This window comes from Salvelinus fontinalis, chromosome 35, assembly GCF_029448725.1.
Source record: "Salvelinus fontinalis isolate EN_2023a chromosome 35, ASM2944872v1, whole genome shotgun sequence".
Taxonomy (NCBI): domain Eukaryota; kingdom Metazoa; phylum Chordata; class Actinopteri; order Salmoniformes; family Salmonidae; genus Salvelinus; species Salvelinus fontinalis.
The window spans coordinates 28,524,723-28,544,403 of record NC_074699.1 but is presented as its reverse complement, the minus strand read 5'-3'; the positions used below and the strand labels follow the sequence as shown (position 1 = coordinate 28,544,403).

General features: G+C 44.0%; 1 protein-coding gene across 3 annotated transcripts in view; it reads right to left on the bottom strand.

Annotated features, from left to right (window-relative positions):
* LOC129834675 (transcription initiation factor TFIID subunit 4-like) overlaps positions 1-19,681 on the bottom strand; it is an 89,876-nt gene that overhangs the window by 29,349 nt on the left and 40,846 nt on the right. For all 3 annotated transcript variants that reach the window (XR_008756290.1, XM_055899880.1, XM_055899881.1), the window contains one exon: positions 1,223-1,345. Coding sequence is in view for 2 of the 3 variants with exons in the window: in XM_055899880.1 (XP_055755855.1) it covers positions 1,223-1,345 (123 nt within the window). In the remaining variant the exon portion in view is untranslated. The remainder of the gene's footprint in view (positions 1-1,222; positions 1,346-19,681) is intronic.

Genomic DNA, 19,681 nt, shown 5'->3' with positions numbered 1-19,681 from the left:
GTTATTCATCATATTCACAGAATCACAGCAGTAATCAGAGAATATCGTGGGGAGGTTGAATAGTTCAACATTTCTTTCTCTGAGAATGTAAAATTGTTCTTCTTACAGAATAACTGTGTGTATGACAATGTATAACCCCGTATTGGAGAAATGTGATAATCGGGCTGTTCTTTAACCATTTTCAACAGGAGACTATTATTTTATAATAACATAATTCATCTTAATTAACAACAGACAGTTAGTCAGAAGGGAGTAAGTCAACATGCTCTGGTCCTGTCGATGTGGATGTTGGTTCATGTACCACAGATAAATTCCCATCATCTTCCCTGTATTAGCTTACTGAGGTCTCCAATGTGGTGTATTAGATACATGCCCCAAACCGGGCTAATGTATAACAGATTATTTCTGTTAAGGAGGTCTGGTATTACGAATACAACAATAATACCCCAAAAACAACAACTCCAATCCTTGGATAATTGATAAACAAACTAACAAACCACCATAACTGCTCCCAAACCCCTCTCTTCATAGAAATAGAATCCCTAGAACATTGACTTGAATGGGGATCCCATTCTAGGGATTGTATTTCTCTGCCTCGCACCATGGTATAGGCTCATGTCTCTAATCTAAAGGGAGATTTCAGAAGGACTCATCTTCATCCACTTTATAGACGAATAAGCATGAGAACAACGTAATGGTTGAGAGGACGGCCTGCACACTGTGTACCAGGCCCACCATAGAACTGTTCCTAAATAATATGAGGACAACAACACAGAGCCAATCAGAGTACAGGGATAAAGGAGGGTTTTAGTACCTCACATTCATTCCCTCCAACATCTGGTTCTTGACTAATGAATACCAATACTGCAGAGCATGTGGCCATGCAATTCATCAATGTTCAGTAGAAACAGAAGAGAAACAGTCCATGGGGTGTGCAAACCTGTTGTGTGTGAACATACCATTCTGGGCATCTAATAGGTACACCTTAGTACCCCTACTGGGGTTGGTGAGTAATTACAACTGACATGCATCTCAACAGTGTGGTCCTAAAACTTGTTTTTAGGGCGACTGAGCGTATACATTTTTTTAACAACATTTTATTTGTTAGTTTTGTTTCAGACGTGATTGTGTAGGTATATATTTTGTCCTGCTACGGCAGGTTAAAGAAAACGACAGAAGCTAACTAGCAGTGGGAGACTTTATAGGGGGGCTCCGGTCTTACCTCGGTCCCTGACGGCGTGGCCCCTGGCGAGTCCATCTTGCGTTTCTTCCGAGGTCCGATGGCAGCTAGCGCGGTCAGGTTTGCGTCTCGTTGCCTCACCAGGGCAATCTCCTGTTGCTGCATCTGAGGGAGACAAAGCAACAGGCACACGTTAGCTTAGCATTACTAGCTCAGCATGACCTTCAGTTACATGGGTCAACAGATTACATGGGGCTAACGATTCAGAGACAACATTGGTGAGGCATGGGAATGTGCGAAGAAAACCTAGTTAGTAGTTATCGTACTGTACTTGTTGTTTAGATCTAATGGTCTATTGTACATCTACCCTCTATCATAACCAACTGTAACTATTTAACTATATAACTACCAACTGTAACTATTTCTCAGCTGGTAGTAAAGGCATGACCAAAATAATTTCAGGGAAAATGTATTTCTGTCCCATCTGCCAAAGCAGACTAAGGTGTTACATATCATAAATGGATGAACACAATGAACATCATCAGTAGCAGAGGCATGTCTGTGCGCACAGAACAGGTCTTTAGCTGAGAAATTACATGTTAATGTCCATCCCTCCAGTAAATTGCCCATCTCTCTCCCTCCCTCCCCAAACCCAGAGAGAGACAAAATGGCAGCATGTTGTCAGGGATTAGCAGCGTTCATGTCTGTAAGTCTGAGTGGTGCTGCATGGTCACATGCCTCATAGTGATTTTTCAGTTTGTGATGTGTAAAGGGGAAGCAGTGGTGAGGCGCTGCCTGAGGTAATGTCATGTCTGACCTGGGGGCTGAGAGGGAGAAGGGCTGAGGGGAGGGAGGGGAGCGTTGTCTGACCTGGGGGCTGAGAGGGAGAAGGGCTGAGGGGAGGGAGGGGAGCGTTGTCTGACCTGGGGGCTGAGAGGGAGAAGGGCTGAGGGGAGGGAGGGGAGCGTTGTCTGACCTGGGGGCTGAGAGGGAGAAGGGCTGAGGGGAGGGAGGGGAGCGTTGTCTGACCTGGGGGCTGAGAGGGAGAAGGGCTGAGGGGAGGGAGGGGAGCGTTGTCTGACCTGGGGGCTGAGAGGGAGAAGGGCTGAGGGGAGGGAGGGGAGCGTTGTCTGACCTGGGGGCTGAGAGGGAGAAGGGCTGAGGGGAGGGAGGGGAGCGTTGTCTGACCTGGGGGCTGAGAGGGAGAAGGGCTGAGGGGAGGGAGGGGAGCGTTGTCTGACCTGGGGGCTGAGAGGGAGAAGGGCTGAGGGGAGGGAGGGGAGCGTTGTCTGACCTGGGGGCTGAGAGGGAGAGGGGCTGAGGGGAGGGAGGGGAGCGTTGTCTGACCTGAGGGCTGAGAGGGAGAGGGGCTGAGGGGAGGGAGGGGAGCGTTGTCTGACCTGAGGGCTGAGAGGGAGAAGGGCTGAGGAGAGGGAGGGGAGCGTTGTCTGACCTGAGGGCTGAGAGGGAGAAGGGCTGAGGAGAGGGAGGGGAGCGTTGTCTGACCTGGGGGCTGAGAGGGAGAAGGGCTGAGGGGAGGGAGGGGAGCGTTGTCTGACCTGGGGGCTGAGAGGGAGAAGGGCTGAGGGGAGGTAGGGGAGCGTTGTCTGACCTGAGGGCTGAGAGGGAGAAGGGCTGAGGGGAGGGAGGGGAGCGTTGTCTGACCTGGGGGCTGAGAGGGAGAAGGGCTGAGGGGAGGGAGGGGAGCGTTGTCTGACCTGGGGGCTAAGAGGGAGAAGGGCTGAGGGGAGGGAGGGGAGAATTGTCTGACCTGGGGGCTGAGAGGGAGAAGGGCTGAGGGGAGGGAGGGGAGCGTTGCTGGCAGCTGGCCTTTCTGCTGCATGGGGCTGGGGCAGGGCGGACGTGTGAGAGCCTGGGGTCATGGCAGCACAGAGAGCGTCAGCTCCACTCCCCCACACCCACGTGCCTCTCCTATCAACTCCAGTCACAGCCACAGCACAGAGGGGAGAAACGCCTGCCTGCCCAACTGCGTGCCCAGTGGGGGAGAGGCCTGGGTTGAAGTGAACAGAAACAATCAATGTGTTCTTTCATGTCTTTCATGTTCTTTTATGTTATCTAAGATCGTGTGTATGTGTATGTGTACAGTATGTGCGTGTTTGTGTACATGCATACGTGTTGTCTGATCAGGGGAAATGTCATGTTGCTTTCAGATGGTGCTCTGTTTCAGCTGTTATGGGCAGCCAAGCTATATGGAGAAGGTGCTTTTTGTATCCTTGTATGCAATACCTTTGAAATGTTAGAATCCTTCTTGATGTAATGTGATTTGTTGATTCAATTTAAGTATTTAAGCTGTGCGTGTGCACGTGTGTATGTGCATGTCTGATCAGGGGAAATGTTGCTTTCAGATGGTGCTCTATAAAAGGTTGCATTGGTTTAGAAAAACCTGATCCAAAATGTGCATGCAGTTGTCTCTGATTTTTAAAAAGCCCCAGGCAAAGCATGCCCTTTAGGGTGTTGCCACTTCACATTTATCAAGGCAAAACCGTTGAAAAATTCAAAGCACGCTGACAACATAAACTAGGATAAACTAGGACAGGAAAAAAATGCAATAATACCCAGACAGAAATCCACCCAAACTTTACTGCTGCTACTGTGCATTTTCCATCACATTAAAGTATTGTAGCCGTTTTACAGGGCTGTGTGGTGTAAGCAACACGGGGTCCTGAGGAGAGGAGCAGTTCCACCACGGCTCCCAAACACCCATAAACACGTAACCAGATGATAGGTTCAGGAAGTGATTCCAGGGAGTGTTTGGGTGTGAATTAAGGTAGAACTATGCAAATGAGGAAATCCAGTGGAAAGGAAGGAAGCCGCTGGATGATTCTAGCTAGCTATTATGGCTAGAGATTTCCATTACACAGCTTGGGTGCAGATATCAGATGGAACTCTGGTATCAATGTTAACCCTGTCAAACTTGGTCACATACAGAAAGCTCTGAAGGCTTGACCTCAAAGGATTCTGCTGCCTCCATGGAGAGAGAGGGTCTGTACGTCTGTACGTCTGTACGTCTGTACGTCTGTACGTCCGTACGTCTGTACGTCAGACAGACAGACGTACAGACAGACGTACAGACAGACAGACGTACGTACAGACGTACAGACAGACGTACGTACAGACGTACAGACAGACGTACGTACAGACGTACAGACAGACAGACAGACAGACAGACGTACAGACGTACAGACGTACAGTCTGTCCGTCTGTCCGTCCGTCTGTGTGTGTGTGTTTTAGGGGTCTGCTATCTCTCTGATGGCACCAGGATGCTGGGATGCATCTCTACCCTGCCTGGCAGTTGGCACCAGGCATGGGCTCACACAGCCTGCAGCTTTCTACCCTGCCTGCTCTGCCATTCAGATTTATGACTGTATGATAAATGCAGACAGCATTTTACCATCTGCAACCCTCCCTCAACCCCAACACTCCCTCCTCCAGTCTGCATTTCCCCTCACTGGAGACTGAGGCCATAATGATGCTGGGAGAAGAGACTGATTCCAATCTGATCTGAGGCCTGCTGCCATAGTGCTTCTATAACTCTACATAAGATGACTGCAAACCTGGGCTGCATCTGAAATGACAAACTATTTTCTATACAGCACAGTGCACTACTTTTAATCAGAGCACTATGAGTCCAGGCCAAAACTAAAGTATGGATGGATTTGACCTTACTGGCACCATATTCCATATATAGTGCACTACGTTTTCTCTGTATAATGCACTCCAGTTAACCAGGTCAAACGTAGTGCAGTTTATAGGCCTAGGTTGCCCTTTTGGATGCACCCCTGGGTTGGGCCTGTGTACTGTGTATTATTGACTAGTCTAACCTATGGATGAGAAGCCTCAACTAGATTACCACCAAGGTCACTGAAATACTGGAGTCCGCAGCTCAAAACAATAGAATAAAATAACCAATAACCAACAAAAATACATTTGCCAGATTCGATCATTGTCTGCGCTTAAGTATTTGGTTCTCCATAAGTCTCTTAAAAACCAGTTCCTGCAGTCTACCCGCATGCCCTTTGGAAACAGGGAAGGAGACTTGTAAACTCAAATTATTTACAAAGGTCAGGAGAAGTAGAACATTGCTTAGATGTGATGCAAAAATCCCCAGATAGAATCTCCAATCAATGTGTTTGCCCAATAGTTAGGCTACACTTCCTATAGCTAGAGGTCTGGTTTCAATACACAAACAGCAATGTTAACACCTTTAACATCATAACAACATAACTGGAAAAAGTATTCAGTAGATGGATTGAGTGAAGTAAAGAAACAGTCAATATCAGAAGAGTGGATTTGTTTGTCTTTTATAGGCCGATTCTGTCCCATTTGTTGGCTGAGGTTTTCCCATACTTATTTACTTGGTTGTTCCTTTTTCTGAATTATTTACAGCAGTAAAAAACTCAGTGAGGGCTATGCCCTAAATGCTTCACAAAAAATTCAGCCCTTCAAGCGCAACCCACATAAAAACCCATGCACAGTTCTTTGTCTCCTCACAAGGAAAGAACACGATGTCCAAGTTCTCTACATGATGCAAAAATGTCTGAAACAGGGAAAGGCAGACAGCTAGAGAGAGATCGTTCTTCAGACAGACAGCAATCAGATAAACCCCACATACACAAAGGAGTCAGTTCCATAAGCCACGAAGTCCAACCTGACGTTTTCTATCTGTGCAGTTCGCTTGATAACAAAGGCTTCACCCCCTGGCCTGGGGGACTAGCTGTTCGCCTCGCAGCCCCCCAGACGCTTACAGACAGATGTCCTTGGTGGAGCAGAACATAGAGGAGGCAGGGCTGACATCACAGACGGCTGTGGAGCTGTGGAGGAGAGGAGCAGGGGGCTCTCTGCCCTCTAAAAGGGCCCAGGATAAAGGCAGGGCAGAGGGCCTCTGCTGATATCTATCCCCAGCCCAGACCTGGTCTGAGGGCCAAGGGGGCACAGCAGGGAAACTCTAAGGGCTACAACAACCCATATAATAAGCTATATACTGTATACTAAGGGTGTGTGTGCACGCATGTGTGTGTGTGCGTGCATGGGTACGTGCATTAACTTCCTACTTATGCAGCTACCTAAATCCATGCATTTGATTTCATCCCTTGACACCCGCAAAGCAGACTTTTTTTGGTAACTATATGAGGCAGTCTGTCTATCCATTCTATGAACATCTGTGAGCTTTAAGGCCTTCTCTAATTTAAAATGCCTGGTAGTTAAGCAAGGGGAGTCTAAGCTGAATCAGCAATCAGATCTCCAACCTCATCTCAACTCAGTAGACATCCAATATGACTGGGCCAATCTGCTGTGTTTCCCCATGTTTCAGCCCTGACCTACTGATGTGGGGGCTTTGTTTGTAGAGCTACAGTATAGCTGTGGTACACAGGTGACAGTGTCTGTGATTTATTTAGAATTCAAGGTACATTTAAACAGCATGGTTACCACAGCATTCTGCAGCAATACGCCATCCCATCTGATTTGCGCTTAGTGGGACTATCATTTGTTTTTCAACAGGACTATAACCCAACACACCTCCAGGCTGGGTAAGGGCTATTTGACCAAGAAGGAGAGTGATGGAGTGCTGCATCAGATGACCTGGCCTCCACAATCACCTGAACTCAACCCAATTGAGATGGTTTGGGATGAGTTGGACCGCAGAGTGAAGGAAAAGCAGCCAACAAGTGCTCAGCATATGTGGAAACTCCTTCAAGACTGTTGGAAAAGCATTCCAGGTGAAGCTGGTTGAGAGAATGCCAAGAGTGTGCAAAGCTGTCATCAAGGGAAAGGGTGGCTACTTTGAAAAATCTAAAATATGTTTTGATTTGTTTAACACTTTTTTGGTTATTACATGATTCCATATGTGTTATGTCATAGTTTTGATGTCTTTACTATATTCTACAATGTAGAAAATAACAACAAATCTAGAAAAACCCTTGAATGAGTAGGTGTCCAAACTTTTGACTGGTACTGTATATTCTTCAAAAATATTTGTGCCTTCAGAAAGTATTCATACCCCTTGACTTATTCCACATTTTGTTTTGTTACAGCCTGAATTCAAAATTGATTAAATAGATGTTTTTTTCTCACCCATCTACACACAATACCCCATAATGACAAAGTGAAAACATGCTTTTAGAATTTTTTGCTAATATTGACAATGAAATACAGAAATATCTCACTCATATACAGTAATTATTCACACCCCTTTGCTATGACACTCCAAATTGAGCTGAGGTTCATCCGATTTCCTTTGATGTGTCGCTACAACTTGACTGGAGTCCATCTGTGGCCATTTCAATTGTTTGGACATGATTTAGAAAGAAACACACCTGTCTATATAAGGTCCGACAGTTGACAGTGCATGTCAGAGCTGAAACTATACCATGAAGTCCAAGAAACTGTCTGTAGATCTCCGAGATAGAATTGTGATGAGGCATATATCTTGGGAAGAAATATGGAACTACCCAGACTTTGCCTAGAGCTGTCCCTCTGACCAAACTGAGCAACCGGGCAAGAAGGACCAGGCAAGAAGGACCTCATGGAGTTGACCAAGAACCCAGTTCCATGACAGAGATGGGAGAACATGCCAGAAGGACAGTCTCTACAGCACATCACCATTCTGGGCTTTATGGGAGAGATGGAAGCCACTCCTTGTCACGTTCCTGACCTATTTATGTTAGTTTTTGTGTGTTAGTTGGTCAGGACGTGAGGTTGGGTGGGCATTCTATGTTATCTGTCTCTATGTTGGTTTCGGTTTGCCTGGTATGGCTCTTGATTAGAGGCAGGTGGTTTGCGTTTGCCTCTAATTAAGAGTCATATTTAGGTAGGGCATTCTCACTGTTTGTTTGTGGGTGATTGTCTCCTGTGTCCGTATGTTTGTTCGTACCACACTGGACTGTAGCGTTTGTTTGTTTCGTTTTTCGTTTCGATGTCGTCTGTTACCTGTACGTAAGTTTATGTTTAGTTATGTAAGTTTATGTTCAGGTCTCGTCAACGTCGTTTTCTTGTTTTGTAGTTTGGAAGTGTTTTGTTTCGTTTCGTGTTTGCCATCATCATTGTTTAATAAAGATGGCTTATTTCCCAAAGCCTGCGTTTTGGTCTGAGGATCCTTCTCTCCTCACCTCGTCCGAGGATGAGGAGAGCGTCACCCGTTACACTCCTGAGAAAAAGGAACATGACAGCACGCCTGGAGTTTGCAAAAAGGCATGTGAAAGGCAAAAGATTCTGTGATCTGATGAGACAAAAATTGAACTCTTTGGCCTGAATGCAAAAAGTTACTTTTGGAGAAAACCAGGCAATGCCATCCCTACCGTGAAGCATGGTGGTGGCAGTATCATGCTATGGGGATGCTTTTCAGTGGCAGGGACTGGGAGACTGGTAAGGATAGAGGGAACCATGAATGGAGCCAAATACAGGTAAATCCTTGATGAGAACCTGCTTCAGAGTGCAAACAACCTTAGACTGGGGAGAAGATTTACGTTCAAACAGGACAATGACCCCAAGCATACAGCCAAAGCAACGCTGGAATGGCTCCAGAACAAGAATGTGAAAGTCCTTCAGTGTTCCAGCCAAAACCCAGACTTGAATCCCATTGAAAATATGTGGAAAGACTTGAAGATTGCTGTTCACCACCACTCCCCATCTAACTTAACAGCGCTTGAGAAAATCTTAAAGGAAGAATGGGAGAAAATCTCAAAATTCAGATGTGAAAAGCTGACATACCCAAGACAACTCAAAGCTGTATTCGCCTCCAAAGGCACTTCTACAAAGTATTGGCTCAGGGGTGTGAATACTTACGTAAATTAGATATTTCTGTATTTCTTTTTCAATAAATTTGCTAAATGTTTCTAAAAACATGTTTTTGCTTTGTCATTATAGGGTACTGTGTGTAGATGGGTGAGAGAAACAATTGATGTATTCCATTTTGAATTCAGGCTGTAACACAACAAAATGTGAAATAAGTCAAGGGGTATGAATACTTTCTGAAGGCACTGTATATAATTTATTAAAAAGTCCAAAAATGGATGTAGCAATCTCAGATCGCCCCTTTAACTGAACTGGATTTGGAAACAAATGATCCCAAATAAATACAGGAAATAAAATTGTCTGACACGTAGGACACCGTCTTTCAATTTTTGTTTTTACAATTGTTTTATGCACCACAATATGTATTTATTCTGAGTAAACACACATACTGTAGGTAGGTATGAGTCACTGCATTAATGAATGATTATACATAGACATGCTTATCACAATGAATACATGAATGTGTAGTGATTAATACCACATTGAGGAATTTCAGTCAAGGTTTTTCTTCACCATAAAATAGAGAGATGAAGAAAGCATCTGTTTGCTGTCATATACATTATACAGTGGGGAGAACAAGTATTTGATACACTGCCGATTTTGCAGGTTTTCCTACTTACAAAGCATGTAGAGGTCTGTAATTTTTATCATAGGTACACTTCAACTGTGAGAGACGGAATCTAAAACAAAAATCCAGAAATCACATTGTATGATTTTTAAGTCATTAATTTGCATTTTATTGCATGACATAAGTATTTGATCACCTACCAACCAGTAAGAATTCCGTCTCTCACAGACCTGTTCGTTTTTCTTTAAGAAGCCCTCCTGTTCTTAACTCATTACCTGTATTAACTGCACCTGTTTGAACTCGTTACCTGTATAAAAGACACCTGTCCACACACTCAATCAAACAGACTCCAACCTCTCCACAATGGCCAAGACCAGAGAGCTGTGTAAGGACATCAGGGATAAAATTGTAGACCTGCACAAGGCTGGGCTGGGCTACAGGACAATAGGCAAGCAGCTTGGTGAGAAGGCAACAACTGTTGGCGCAATTATTAGAAAATGGAATAAGTGCAAGATGACGGTCAATCACCCTCGGTCTGGGTCTCCATGCAAGATCTCACCTCATGGGGCATCAATGATCATGAGGAAGGTGAGGGATCAGCCCAGAACTACACGGCAGGACCTGGTCAATGACCTGAAGAGAGCTGGGACCACAGTCTCAAAGAAAACCATTAGTAACACACTACGCCGTCATGGATTAAAATCATGCAGCGCACGCAAGGTCCCCCTGCTCAAGCCAGCGCATGTCCAGGCCCGTCTGAAGTTTGCCAATGACCATCTGGATGATCCAGAGGAGGAATGGGAGAAGGTAATGTGGTCTGATGAGACAAAAATATAGCTTTTTGGTCTAAACTCCACTTGCCGTGTTTGGAGTAAGAAGAAGGATGAGTACAACCCCAAGAACACCATCCCAACCGTGAAGCATGGAGGTGGAAACATCATTCTTTGGGGATGCTTTTCTGCAAAGGGGACAGGACGACTGCACCGTATTGAGGGGAGGATGGATGGGGCCATGTATCGCGAGATCTTGGCCAACAACCTCCTTCCCTCAGTAAGAGCATTTAAGATGGGTCGTGGCTGGGTCTTCCAGCATGACAACGACCCGAAACACACAGCCAGGGCAACTAAGGAGTGGCTCCGTAAGAAGCATCTCAAGGTCCTGGAGTGGCCCAGTCTCCAGACCTGAACCCAATAGAAAATCTTTGGAGGGAGCTGAAAGTCCGTATTGCCCAGCGACAGCCCCGAAACCTGAAGGATCTGGAGAAGGTCTGTATGGAGGAGTGGGCCAAAATCCCTGCTGCAGTGTGTGCAAACCTGGTCAAGAACTACAGGAAACGTATGATCTCTGTAATTGCAAACAAAGGTTTCTGTACCAAATATTAAGTTCTGCTTTTCTGATGTATCAAATACTTATGTCATGCAATAAAATGCAAATGAATGACTTAAAAATCATACAATGTGATTTTCTGGATTTTTGTTTTAGATTCCGTCTCTCACAGTTGAAGTAGGAAAAGTAAGCTTTGTAAGTAGGAAAACCTGCAAAATCGGCAGTGTATCAAATACTTGTTCTCCCCACTGTACATATACGTTACCTATGGAAATGAACCCTAGTTATAGTCTCAGCATGTTCTATTTCCTCCTGAGCTGGATGGATACGTCAGAACTATTTCCAGAGCCAACAACCAATTATTCAGCACCATGAGCCCTCCCCGGAGCTAAGGTCATCATGTGAGGGCCACTATCATGTCCCTACGGTTCGTATTTATTTGCAACTTATTTTCAGAAATTAAACCGTGTATAAAGACTGTGCATATAAAATTGGTTGTGTATAAAACACTCCAAAACCCATCCACAGAGATAGTATTTTCATTCCTTAGAATAACATTTGTAGACTATTTTTTAAAGAATACGTTTTTAAACAGAGGAACCCAGAAATCACCGATAAGCATATTCAAGCAGCAGCATTATAAGGAAGCGCCAGGAAAGCGGTGATCATTAAAAATAATGCTTATCTAAGGGAAAATGTCCAACTTGAAATGTTCTTCTTTCACATTGTCTCCCTTTACATGCGACCGTGCTTGGGCTAGCAGTCTTCTCTCTCCCTCTTTCCCCTCTCTTTCTGAAGAGTTAGATTCGGTGCTCAGCACCTTTCTATTGATCACGTATCATTTGCATCTAGGAAAAGATGTGAACTCAGATATTCAAGAGGACGAGGACGATCGCAATGGTTTATTCATTTCTAAATCAAAAAAGTGGAAGGTAGATGAGAAGAGAGAGAATCTTCACAGGGAAGCAGGGAGAGAGAGAAGGCAGGCATGCAGTGGAGGGGAGAGGAGACTGCAGGGCACTGAGGCTGGGCTCCTCTTTCACACTAGCCTCCAGGCACGTGGTGTGCAAGTCCTGCTAATTACCAAGGTGAATCATGCTGCCGCTCTCTAATTAGCCAACATGACAATCTAATGGAAACATGCAGGCAGAGCTGGCACACTTAGAGAATCAACTCACAAAGACCCCTCTCTTTTACACTACCCTCCTCTTCCTTCCCCCGTGAATTTCTATACAAATTATATTTCTCAAATAAAAAGGGGGCAGGCTGGTTGAGCTATTGTTCTCCAGTGCAGGTACAGTTTAGAAAGGAAAGAGGTTAAGAGAATATGAGTTGGTCTGGCTGGTCAGGATTTAGCTCTTCTTCTCTCCTCTGTGTGTGTGGTGTTTGTTCCCTAATTGAAACGTGTCCTCAACCCTGCCTCCTCTCCTCTCCCTGTTATCCCGGGAACGGAGGGAGGCTGGCTGGCACCCCGCCACGAGCGTAGCTCAGCGTACCCAATTCCCCTGTCGCAGGAGTCCCAAGGAGTGCTACAGCGCACAAAGAAAAAGTGGTCCTACAGGCTTCTTTTGCAAGAGAAGACGAGCCGCAATCTCCCTCTGAGGCAAATCTCTTTTTTTGTTTGTTTTCCTTCTCATTACAGGACTTTGTAATATTCCAAAACACATAGGAACACCAAAGGTATTTTTAAAAGCCTGGTGATTTTTTCTTTATAATATGTCTTGAGGAAAAAAGAAAGGGAAAAAAACAGAGAAGTTGAAACTCCAGACAACAAAGCAACAAATAAAACAAAAAATAGTGCTAGTGTGGACTATTTAGTAGGTTGTGCATATTGAGGAGTTAATCAAAACAGATCTTCATTCTGAAATAATTAAATTAACAATTAAATAGCCCCGCTTTGATCTTTCAAACAACACTGATGAAACACTTCAACAATGGGAAATATTTGAGAAGACGTGTGGATATCTGATATTTGCATGTATCTACATACACATTTGTAATAACCACTAAGAGGTTAGAGATACTTAACCTCACTGTTTTTCCTGTAGTAGAACACAATCTTCCATGTACAGAGACTCTCAAAGAGCATATTTTAAAAGTCAAACGTAAAAGTTCAATGAAAGGGAGAGATTTACTGCCATGTTTTGGTCCTTACAGTATATCACCAAATGTCAGCGCTTTGTTAACTAGCCCAAACTGGCTTCATAATCATAGTGATTATTCTGACAGGCTTTAGCCCTGAGCATACCTAACAGCGAGCACTCTACAATGGGTACGATGACGGGTTCTGTGGGGCCAAGCAATGAGAAGCCGTGAACCACAGATACAACAGACACAAAAGTAGTAATAAATGCATGGCACTGTAGCCTTGTCCTCTGACACCTCTGACAATAGAGGAGAAATAGCACTGCATGACGGGGCCTGTTGCACAAGCGCCTTTACAGGCTAAATGTGACCTGGTCATCTGTGGGGGATGCTGGGGAAATCATGTCTTAGAGCAAATGATGTCTTGGAGCACATTGGTTACATCCACAGGTTATAATTAAAATAAGTTGGCTAAATCTACAATATCTCTTGATGGAGGTGGGAAGAGAAAAATGTTGACCAGTGTTTCTATGTCATGTTGATGCTACGGACTAGAAGTCAATCCAGTAATACACTATCTGGATGTATGTAGATGTTTATGCATCTGGCTAGGACATACTGTACATATAACGCCTCTTGCTTTTAATTGGTGCCATACAAGGTTGAGAGTTGAGCGTGGGCAGAATTCATTGCTGCGTGGTTCAAGACATTTCATGATCAATCCTGGTGTGCAAACGAGGCAAGAAAAAACTCCCTCTGAACGCCCGAGGAGGAAAAATATTTGAGGAAAATTATTCTAACAAAAAGCTGAGCGATTCCCATTGGACAGCTCTCAGTTTCATACGGGTCTGGAATCCCTCTGTGGTAAAGTGGAGCAACGCGGCAAGGACACAGATCCGACTGGCTGGATGAGAAGAGAGAGGAAGGGAAGACAGGGGCTCCCACATCTCACCACCCGCACCCCAACACCCCCTCAGCCCCCCTCTGGCCTGCTGATATGGGGATGTCATTCAGAGCAACCAAGAGCTGTCTTAACAACAGTCTCACTGACAGTCCTTATCGTCAAAGACACAAACTGTATAGTGATATGCCTCTAAATAAACTGGCTATGTTCAATTCTTGTGGAGGATCATCTTTATGTAAAACAGTCTTGGATAGCAGCTGGGCGTGCAGGCTTTCATTCCAGCCCTGCAGAAACACACCTGCTTAGCTAATCATGTCCAGACTGAAGACCATGATTAGTTGATTATTTAAAATCAGGTGTGTTTGAGGAAGGAACAAAAGACAGGCTTCTGTGTCCAACTGTCCATCCCCTGATATTCCTCTGCATCAACATGTCACCTGATGATGCCAAAGTTTACCTCTATCAATTCCTATTTTGCCAGGAAGTTTATCATAGGTGTATCAAGCTGTGATAAGTCTGTAACCCATTTTACAACTATTTCAATGATCTAAATGTTTATTTTTGTGGGAAACCTGAAGCAAAAAGCTTGCACTCAGCCTTGGCATTGCATGTGGTGTATAAAATATAAGTGGGCTTTTCCAATAACACATTTACCATTAATTATTTATGGTTTTCAGCAAATTAGATTCTAAAGCCATGGCCCGAAACATCAATGACCCGCATTTCTTAGCTGGTTTGATCGAGAATGAAATTAGGAGGATAAGGGCCATCATCAAAATAAAAGCCTCTCCTTACAAAGGCAACAAATTCTAGGGAAACCATTTATCCCAATCAGCTGACAGACGTTTGACCGACTCCTCCCAACCAATCATAGGCTAAAGAGCTGAGTGACCTCTCAGTTGTGTTCTCAAAGCCAGAACCATCCCACTGGGAACAAACTGGTTGAATCAACGTTGTTTCAACGTTATTTGTCAATGTATTGTGACGTGGAATAAGTCATCAACTCTTATTTTGAGGGTAAAATTTCAACCACAGGGGTATGTTACCATGGTAACCAAATTGCAACATAGTCAAACCTTGTATAAAATATGTTGAATTTGTACCTTTAAAACTACGTCAGATCTTTAACGTTATATCCACTATCAGACAAAAAACAATAGGCTGGGCAGCACCTCCTACTGGAGAATTGATCTATCTACAGGTACCCTTTTGTCTCCCTTCCAGGGTTTTAACCGAGCCCAGCCCTGATCAATTTTGACATTTGTCACTGACTATTACCAATGTGATATCGTGAGAACGGTTGTTGGTTTTGTAGTTTGTTCAAGTGTTTTTCGTCTTCGTTTAAATAAACGTGATTACGTCTTTAAACTACGCTGCATATTGGTCCGATCCTTGCTCCTCCTCAGAAGAGGAGGAAAACGAACGTTACAACAATAGAGTGTCTAGTTTGAGAAACAGAAGCCTCACAAGTCCTCAACTGGCAGCTTCATTAAATAGTACACACAAAACACCAGTCTCAACGTCAACAGTGAAGAGGTGACTCCGGGATGCTGACCTTCTAGGCAGAGTTCCTCTGTCCAGTGTCTGTGTTATTTTGCCCATCTTATTCTTTTAATTTTATTGGCCTGAGATATAGCTTTTTCTTTGCAACTCTTCCTAGAAGGCCAGCATCCCGGGGTCACCTCTTCACGGTTGACTTTGAGACTGGTGTTTTGATGGTACTAGATTTCAGCTATGCTAACATAATTGCAAAAGGGTTTTCGAATGATCAATTAGCCTTTTAAAATGATCAACTTGGATTAGCTAAAACAACGTGCCATTGGAAAACAGGAGTGATGGTTGCTGATAATGGCCTCTGTACGCCTATGTACAGTTGAAGTTGGAAGTTTACATACACTTAGGTTGGAGTCATTAAAACTCGTTTTTCAACCGCTCCACACATTTCTTGTTAACAAACTATAGTTTTGGCAAGTCAGTTAGGACATCTACTTTGTGCATGACACAAGTCGTTTTTCCAACAATTGTTTACAGACAGATTATTTCACTGTATCACAATTCCAGTGGGTCAGAAGTTCACATACACTAAGTTGACTGTGCCTTTAAACAGCTTGGAAAATTCCAGAAAATAATGTAATGGCTTTAGAAGCTCCTGATAGGCTAATTGACATCATTTGAGTCAATTGGAGGTGTACATGTGGATGTATTTCAAGGCCTACCTTCAAACTCAGTGCGTCTTTGCTTGACATCATGGGAAAATCAAAAGAAATCAGCCAAGACCTCAGAGAAAAAATTATAGACCTCCACAAGTCTGGTTCATCCTTGGGAGCAATTTTCAAACGCCTGAAGGTACCACGTTCATCTGTACAAACTATAGTACACAAGTATAAACAACATGGGACCACGCAGCCGTCATACCGCTCAGGAAGGAGATGCGTTCTGTCTCCTAGAGATGAACGTACTTTGGTGTGAAAAGTGCAAATCAATCCTAGAACAACAGGAAAGGATCTTGTGAAGATGTTGGAGGAAACAGGTACAAAAGTATCTATATCCACAGTAAAACGAGTCCTATATCGACATAACCTGAAAGGCTGCCCAGCAAGGAAGAAGCCAGGCTGCTGTTTGCTACTGCACATGGGGACAAAGATTGTACTTTTTGGAGAAATGTCCTCTGGTCTGACGAAACAAAAATAGAACTGTTTGGCCATAACGACCATCGTTATGTTTGGAGGAAAAAGGGGGAGGCTTGAAAGCACCATCCCAACCGGGAAGCACGGGGGTGGCAGCAGCATGTTGTTGGGGTGCTTTGCTGAAGGAAGTACTCGTGAATTTTCACAAAATAGATGGCATCTTGAGGAGGGAAAATTATGTAGATATATTGAAGCAACATCACAAGACATCAGTCAGGAAGTTAAAGCTTGGTCGCAAATGAGTCTTCCAAATGGACAATGACTCCAAGCAGACTTCCAAAGTTGTGGCAAAATGGCTTAAGGACAACAAAGTCAAGGTATTGGAGTTGCCATCACAAAGCCCTGACCTCAATCCCATAGAACATTTGTGGGCAGAACTGAAAAAGCGTGTTCGAGCAAGGAGGCCTACAAACCTGACTCAGTTACACCAGCTCTGTCAGTAAGAATGGGCCAAAATTCACCCAACTTATTGTGGAAGGCTCCCCGAAACGTTTGACCCAAGTTAAACAATTTAAAGGCAATGCTGGGAATGTGATGAAAGAAATTAAAGCTGAAAGAAATAATTCTCTCTACTATTATTCTTATATTTCACATTCTTACAATAAAGTGGTGATCCTAACTGACCTAAAACAGGGGATTTTTACTAGGATTAAATGTCAGGAATTGTGAAAAACTGAGTTTAAAAGTATTTGGCTATGGTGTATGTAAACTTCCGACTTCAACTGTAGATATTCCATTTTAAAAAATCTGCCATTTCGAGCTACAATAGTCATTTACAACATTAACAATGTCAACACTGTATTTATGATGCATTTTATGTTATTTTAATGGACAAAAAAATAGCTTTTCTTTCAAAAACAAGGACATTTCTAAGTGACCCCAAACTTTTGAATGGTAGTGTACATCTCCTTCAAATGTTGATGTTGTTTGCGTTGTCAACCAAACACAATTCAAAATTACTGTTGTAATACATTAAATAATAATAATACATTGATAATTTCAACTGCAGTCCAGGCCTATTGGTTCTGCAATTAGATGAAGCACAGTGATAACGCATTAATCGGTTGAATTAATACAACAAATCTGACATTGTATTCCCTTTTCAATGTAGCTGTGCTTTTAAATGGTTGAAAGCACAGTGATATACTGTACATTTGAGTGACAACTAAAAATAAGACATTGTTTTTCCATTGGAATTTGGTTGTGATTTTATATGGTTGTGCTTTTAGATGGTTGAAAGCATAGTGATAACACATTGGAAATTCAACTAACTTTTGGCTGTCTTTTTGACTGGGTGTTGGTTGTTTGACTGTTGTAATCTCATTCATCAACGTCTCAACCAAATATTACCAAGTTATCCACGTTGAAATGACGTGATGTGCCCAGTGAGATGTGAGGTCCTGGGGATGATGAGTTTAGACCAGAGATAGTCTTCCTCTCTCCTCTCCCTGCCTCCAGACGGAGTTCTGATGATGAATCTATGGCCGCAGTGTGTCTGTGTGTCTGACACTGTGATGTATGTAGGTCTGGTCCACTCCCCCCCCCCACCCCTCTCTCAGTGCTGAGAGGACCTGATGATGAGGCACTGCCTCGCCTCCTGCCTCAGTGGGATTTCAGACAGAGCACACAAACCAGACCAAACAACAAAAAAATGAGGAATACTCGTTTTGGCCATTGATTTTCACTGGGGGCATTTCTAAAATAGCCCATCTGACCTTTTGGGGCGAATGTTTCTGAATGGAGGAAACAGGGGCGCTACACACGTTTGGCCGTATGCCTTTTGCTATCTGCCTGGGCGGTACTGAAGGCTGACGGGGAAGGGGGATGGATTAGGTTGAGGTGGAAACTGGAGAGGTCTGATAGAGGCCACATGGGGCCAAGGCTGCCATCACACTACCAGAGCATGTGTCTCTATCATACACATGCTATCATCCCACTCTGACTGGGTGTAATTCACCTGCAAGCGCCTCAATAAAGTTCACCAACACCTCCTCCCTGTTCCCTCCCAATATACCACACCTGCCTTTACAAACAAATCAGGCGCCAACTCAATTTCAAGACACATTTCTTGTAACAAGTATATAACACTGTCATAGAAAATTATTTTTGGAGAGAGGGGTGGCAGGATTGTCCACCCGTCCATCAGTCACCTGGAAGAGCAGCTCAGCCTCATTATCCTGATGACATTTGTGCAGATGTGCTGAATGAGGAGCCGCCACCGACAGACTCCCTCCGCGGTAACCGTGGTGACACAAACAGCTAGCTCTGTCCCCTTGAGCCAGTCAGGTGATGAAAACCAGAAAGGCACGGGAAACGACGGCCATTAAGCAAAAAAAGAGAGAAGGGGGGACGAAAAAACGTAGGAAAAAAACTCCCCCTGTAGTGGTGTCATCCCTGACTGTCGCACTTAACATTACATAAAGTAACAATTTCACCACCCCAACCCCCCTCCCCTTGCTCCTTCTGAAATTCTAAAATTAAAATGAGAATGTGCGCGTGCCGCGTTTCTTTCTCAGGAGATAATCTGGCCCAATCCAGATGATGAGCGGCCTGCCACTTAACGGGGAGGAGATCCACTTTGATCACACCGCCCCGGGGCGAACCTATCGCAGCAGAGCCTATTACACTGCCTCATTTGCATATGCAGCTAGGGCTTATGGGGAGGCTGAGATCTAGTCTCAAGGTTCTAAACGAATGAACAGAGCCAAGGAAAAGCACCACTTCACCTCACACTGGTGTGGTGGTAGTGTAAGATCTCTTTACAGAGAGCAGAGTGGAGGAGAGAAGATCCCCATTCTAATGTCCATAGCATACCACTTGGATTGCATGTCCAATACATTGCTTCATACTAAGTGGTACACTAGTATGGACATAGAATTTGAATGTGGCTAAGCAGCTCTATGTTGCTAGATTTACTATGGTCTACACTGCCTTCAGAAAGTATTCACACCCCTTGACTTTTTCCAAATCTTGTTGTGTTACAGTCTAAATTTTAAAATGTATTAAATTGAGATGTATTTGGTCACTGGCCTACACACAATAACCCATAACTTTAAAATTGTAATTATGTTTTTAGAATGAAAAGCTGAAATGTCTTGAGTCAATAAGTATTCGACCCC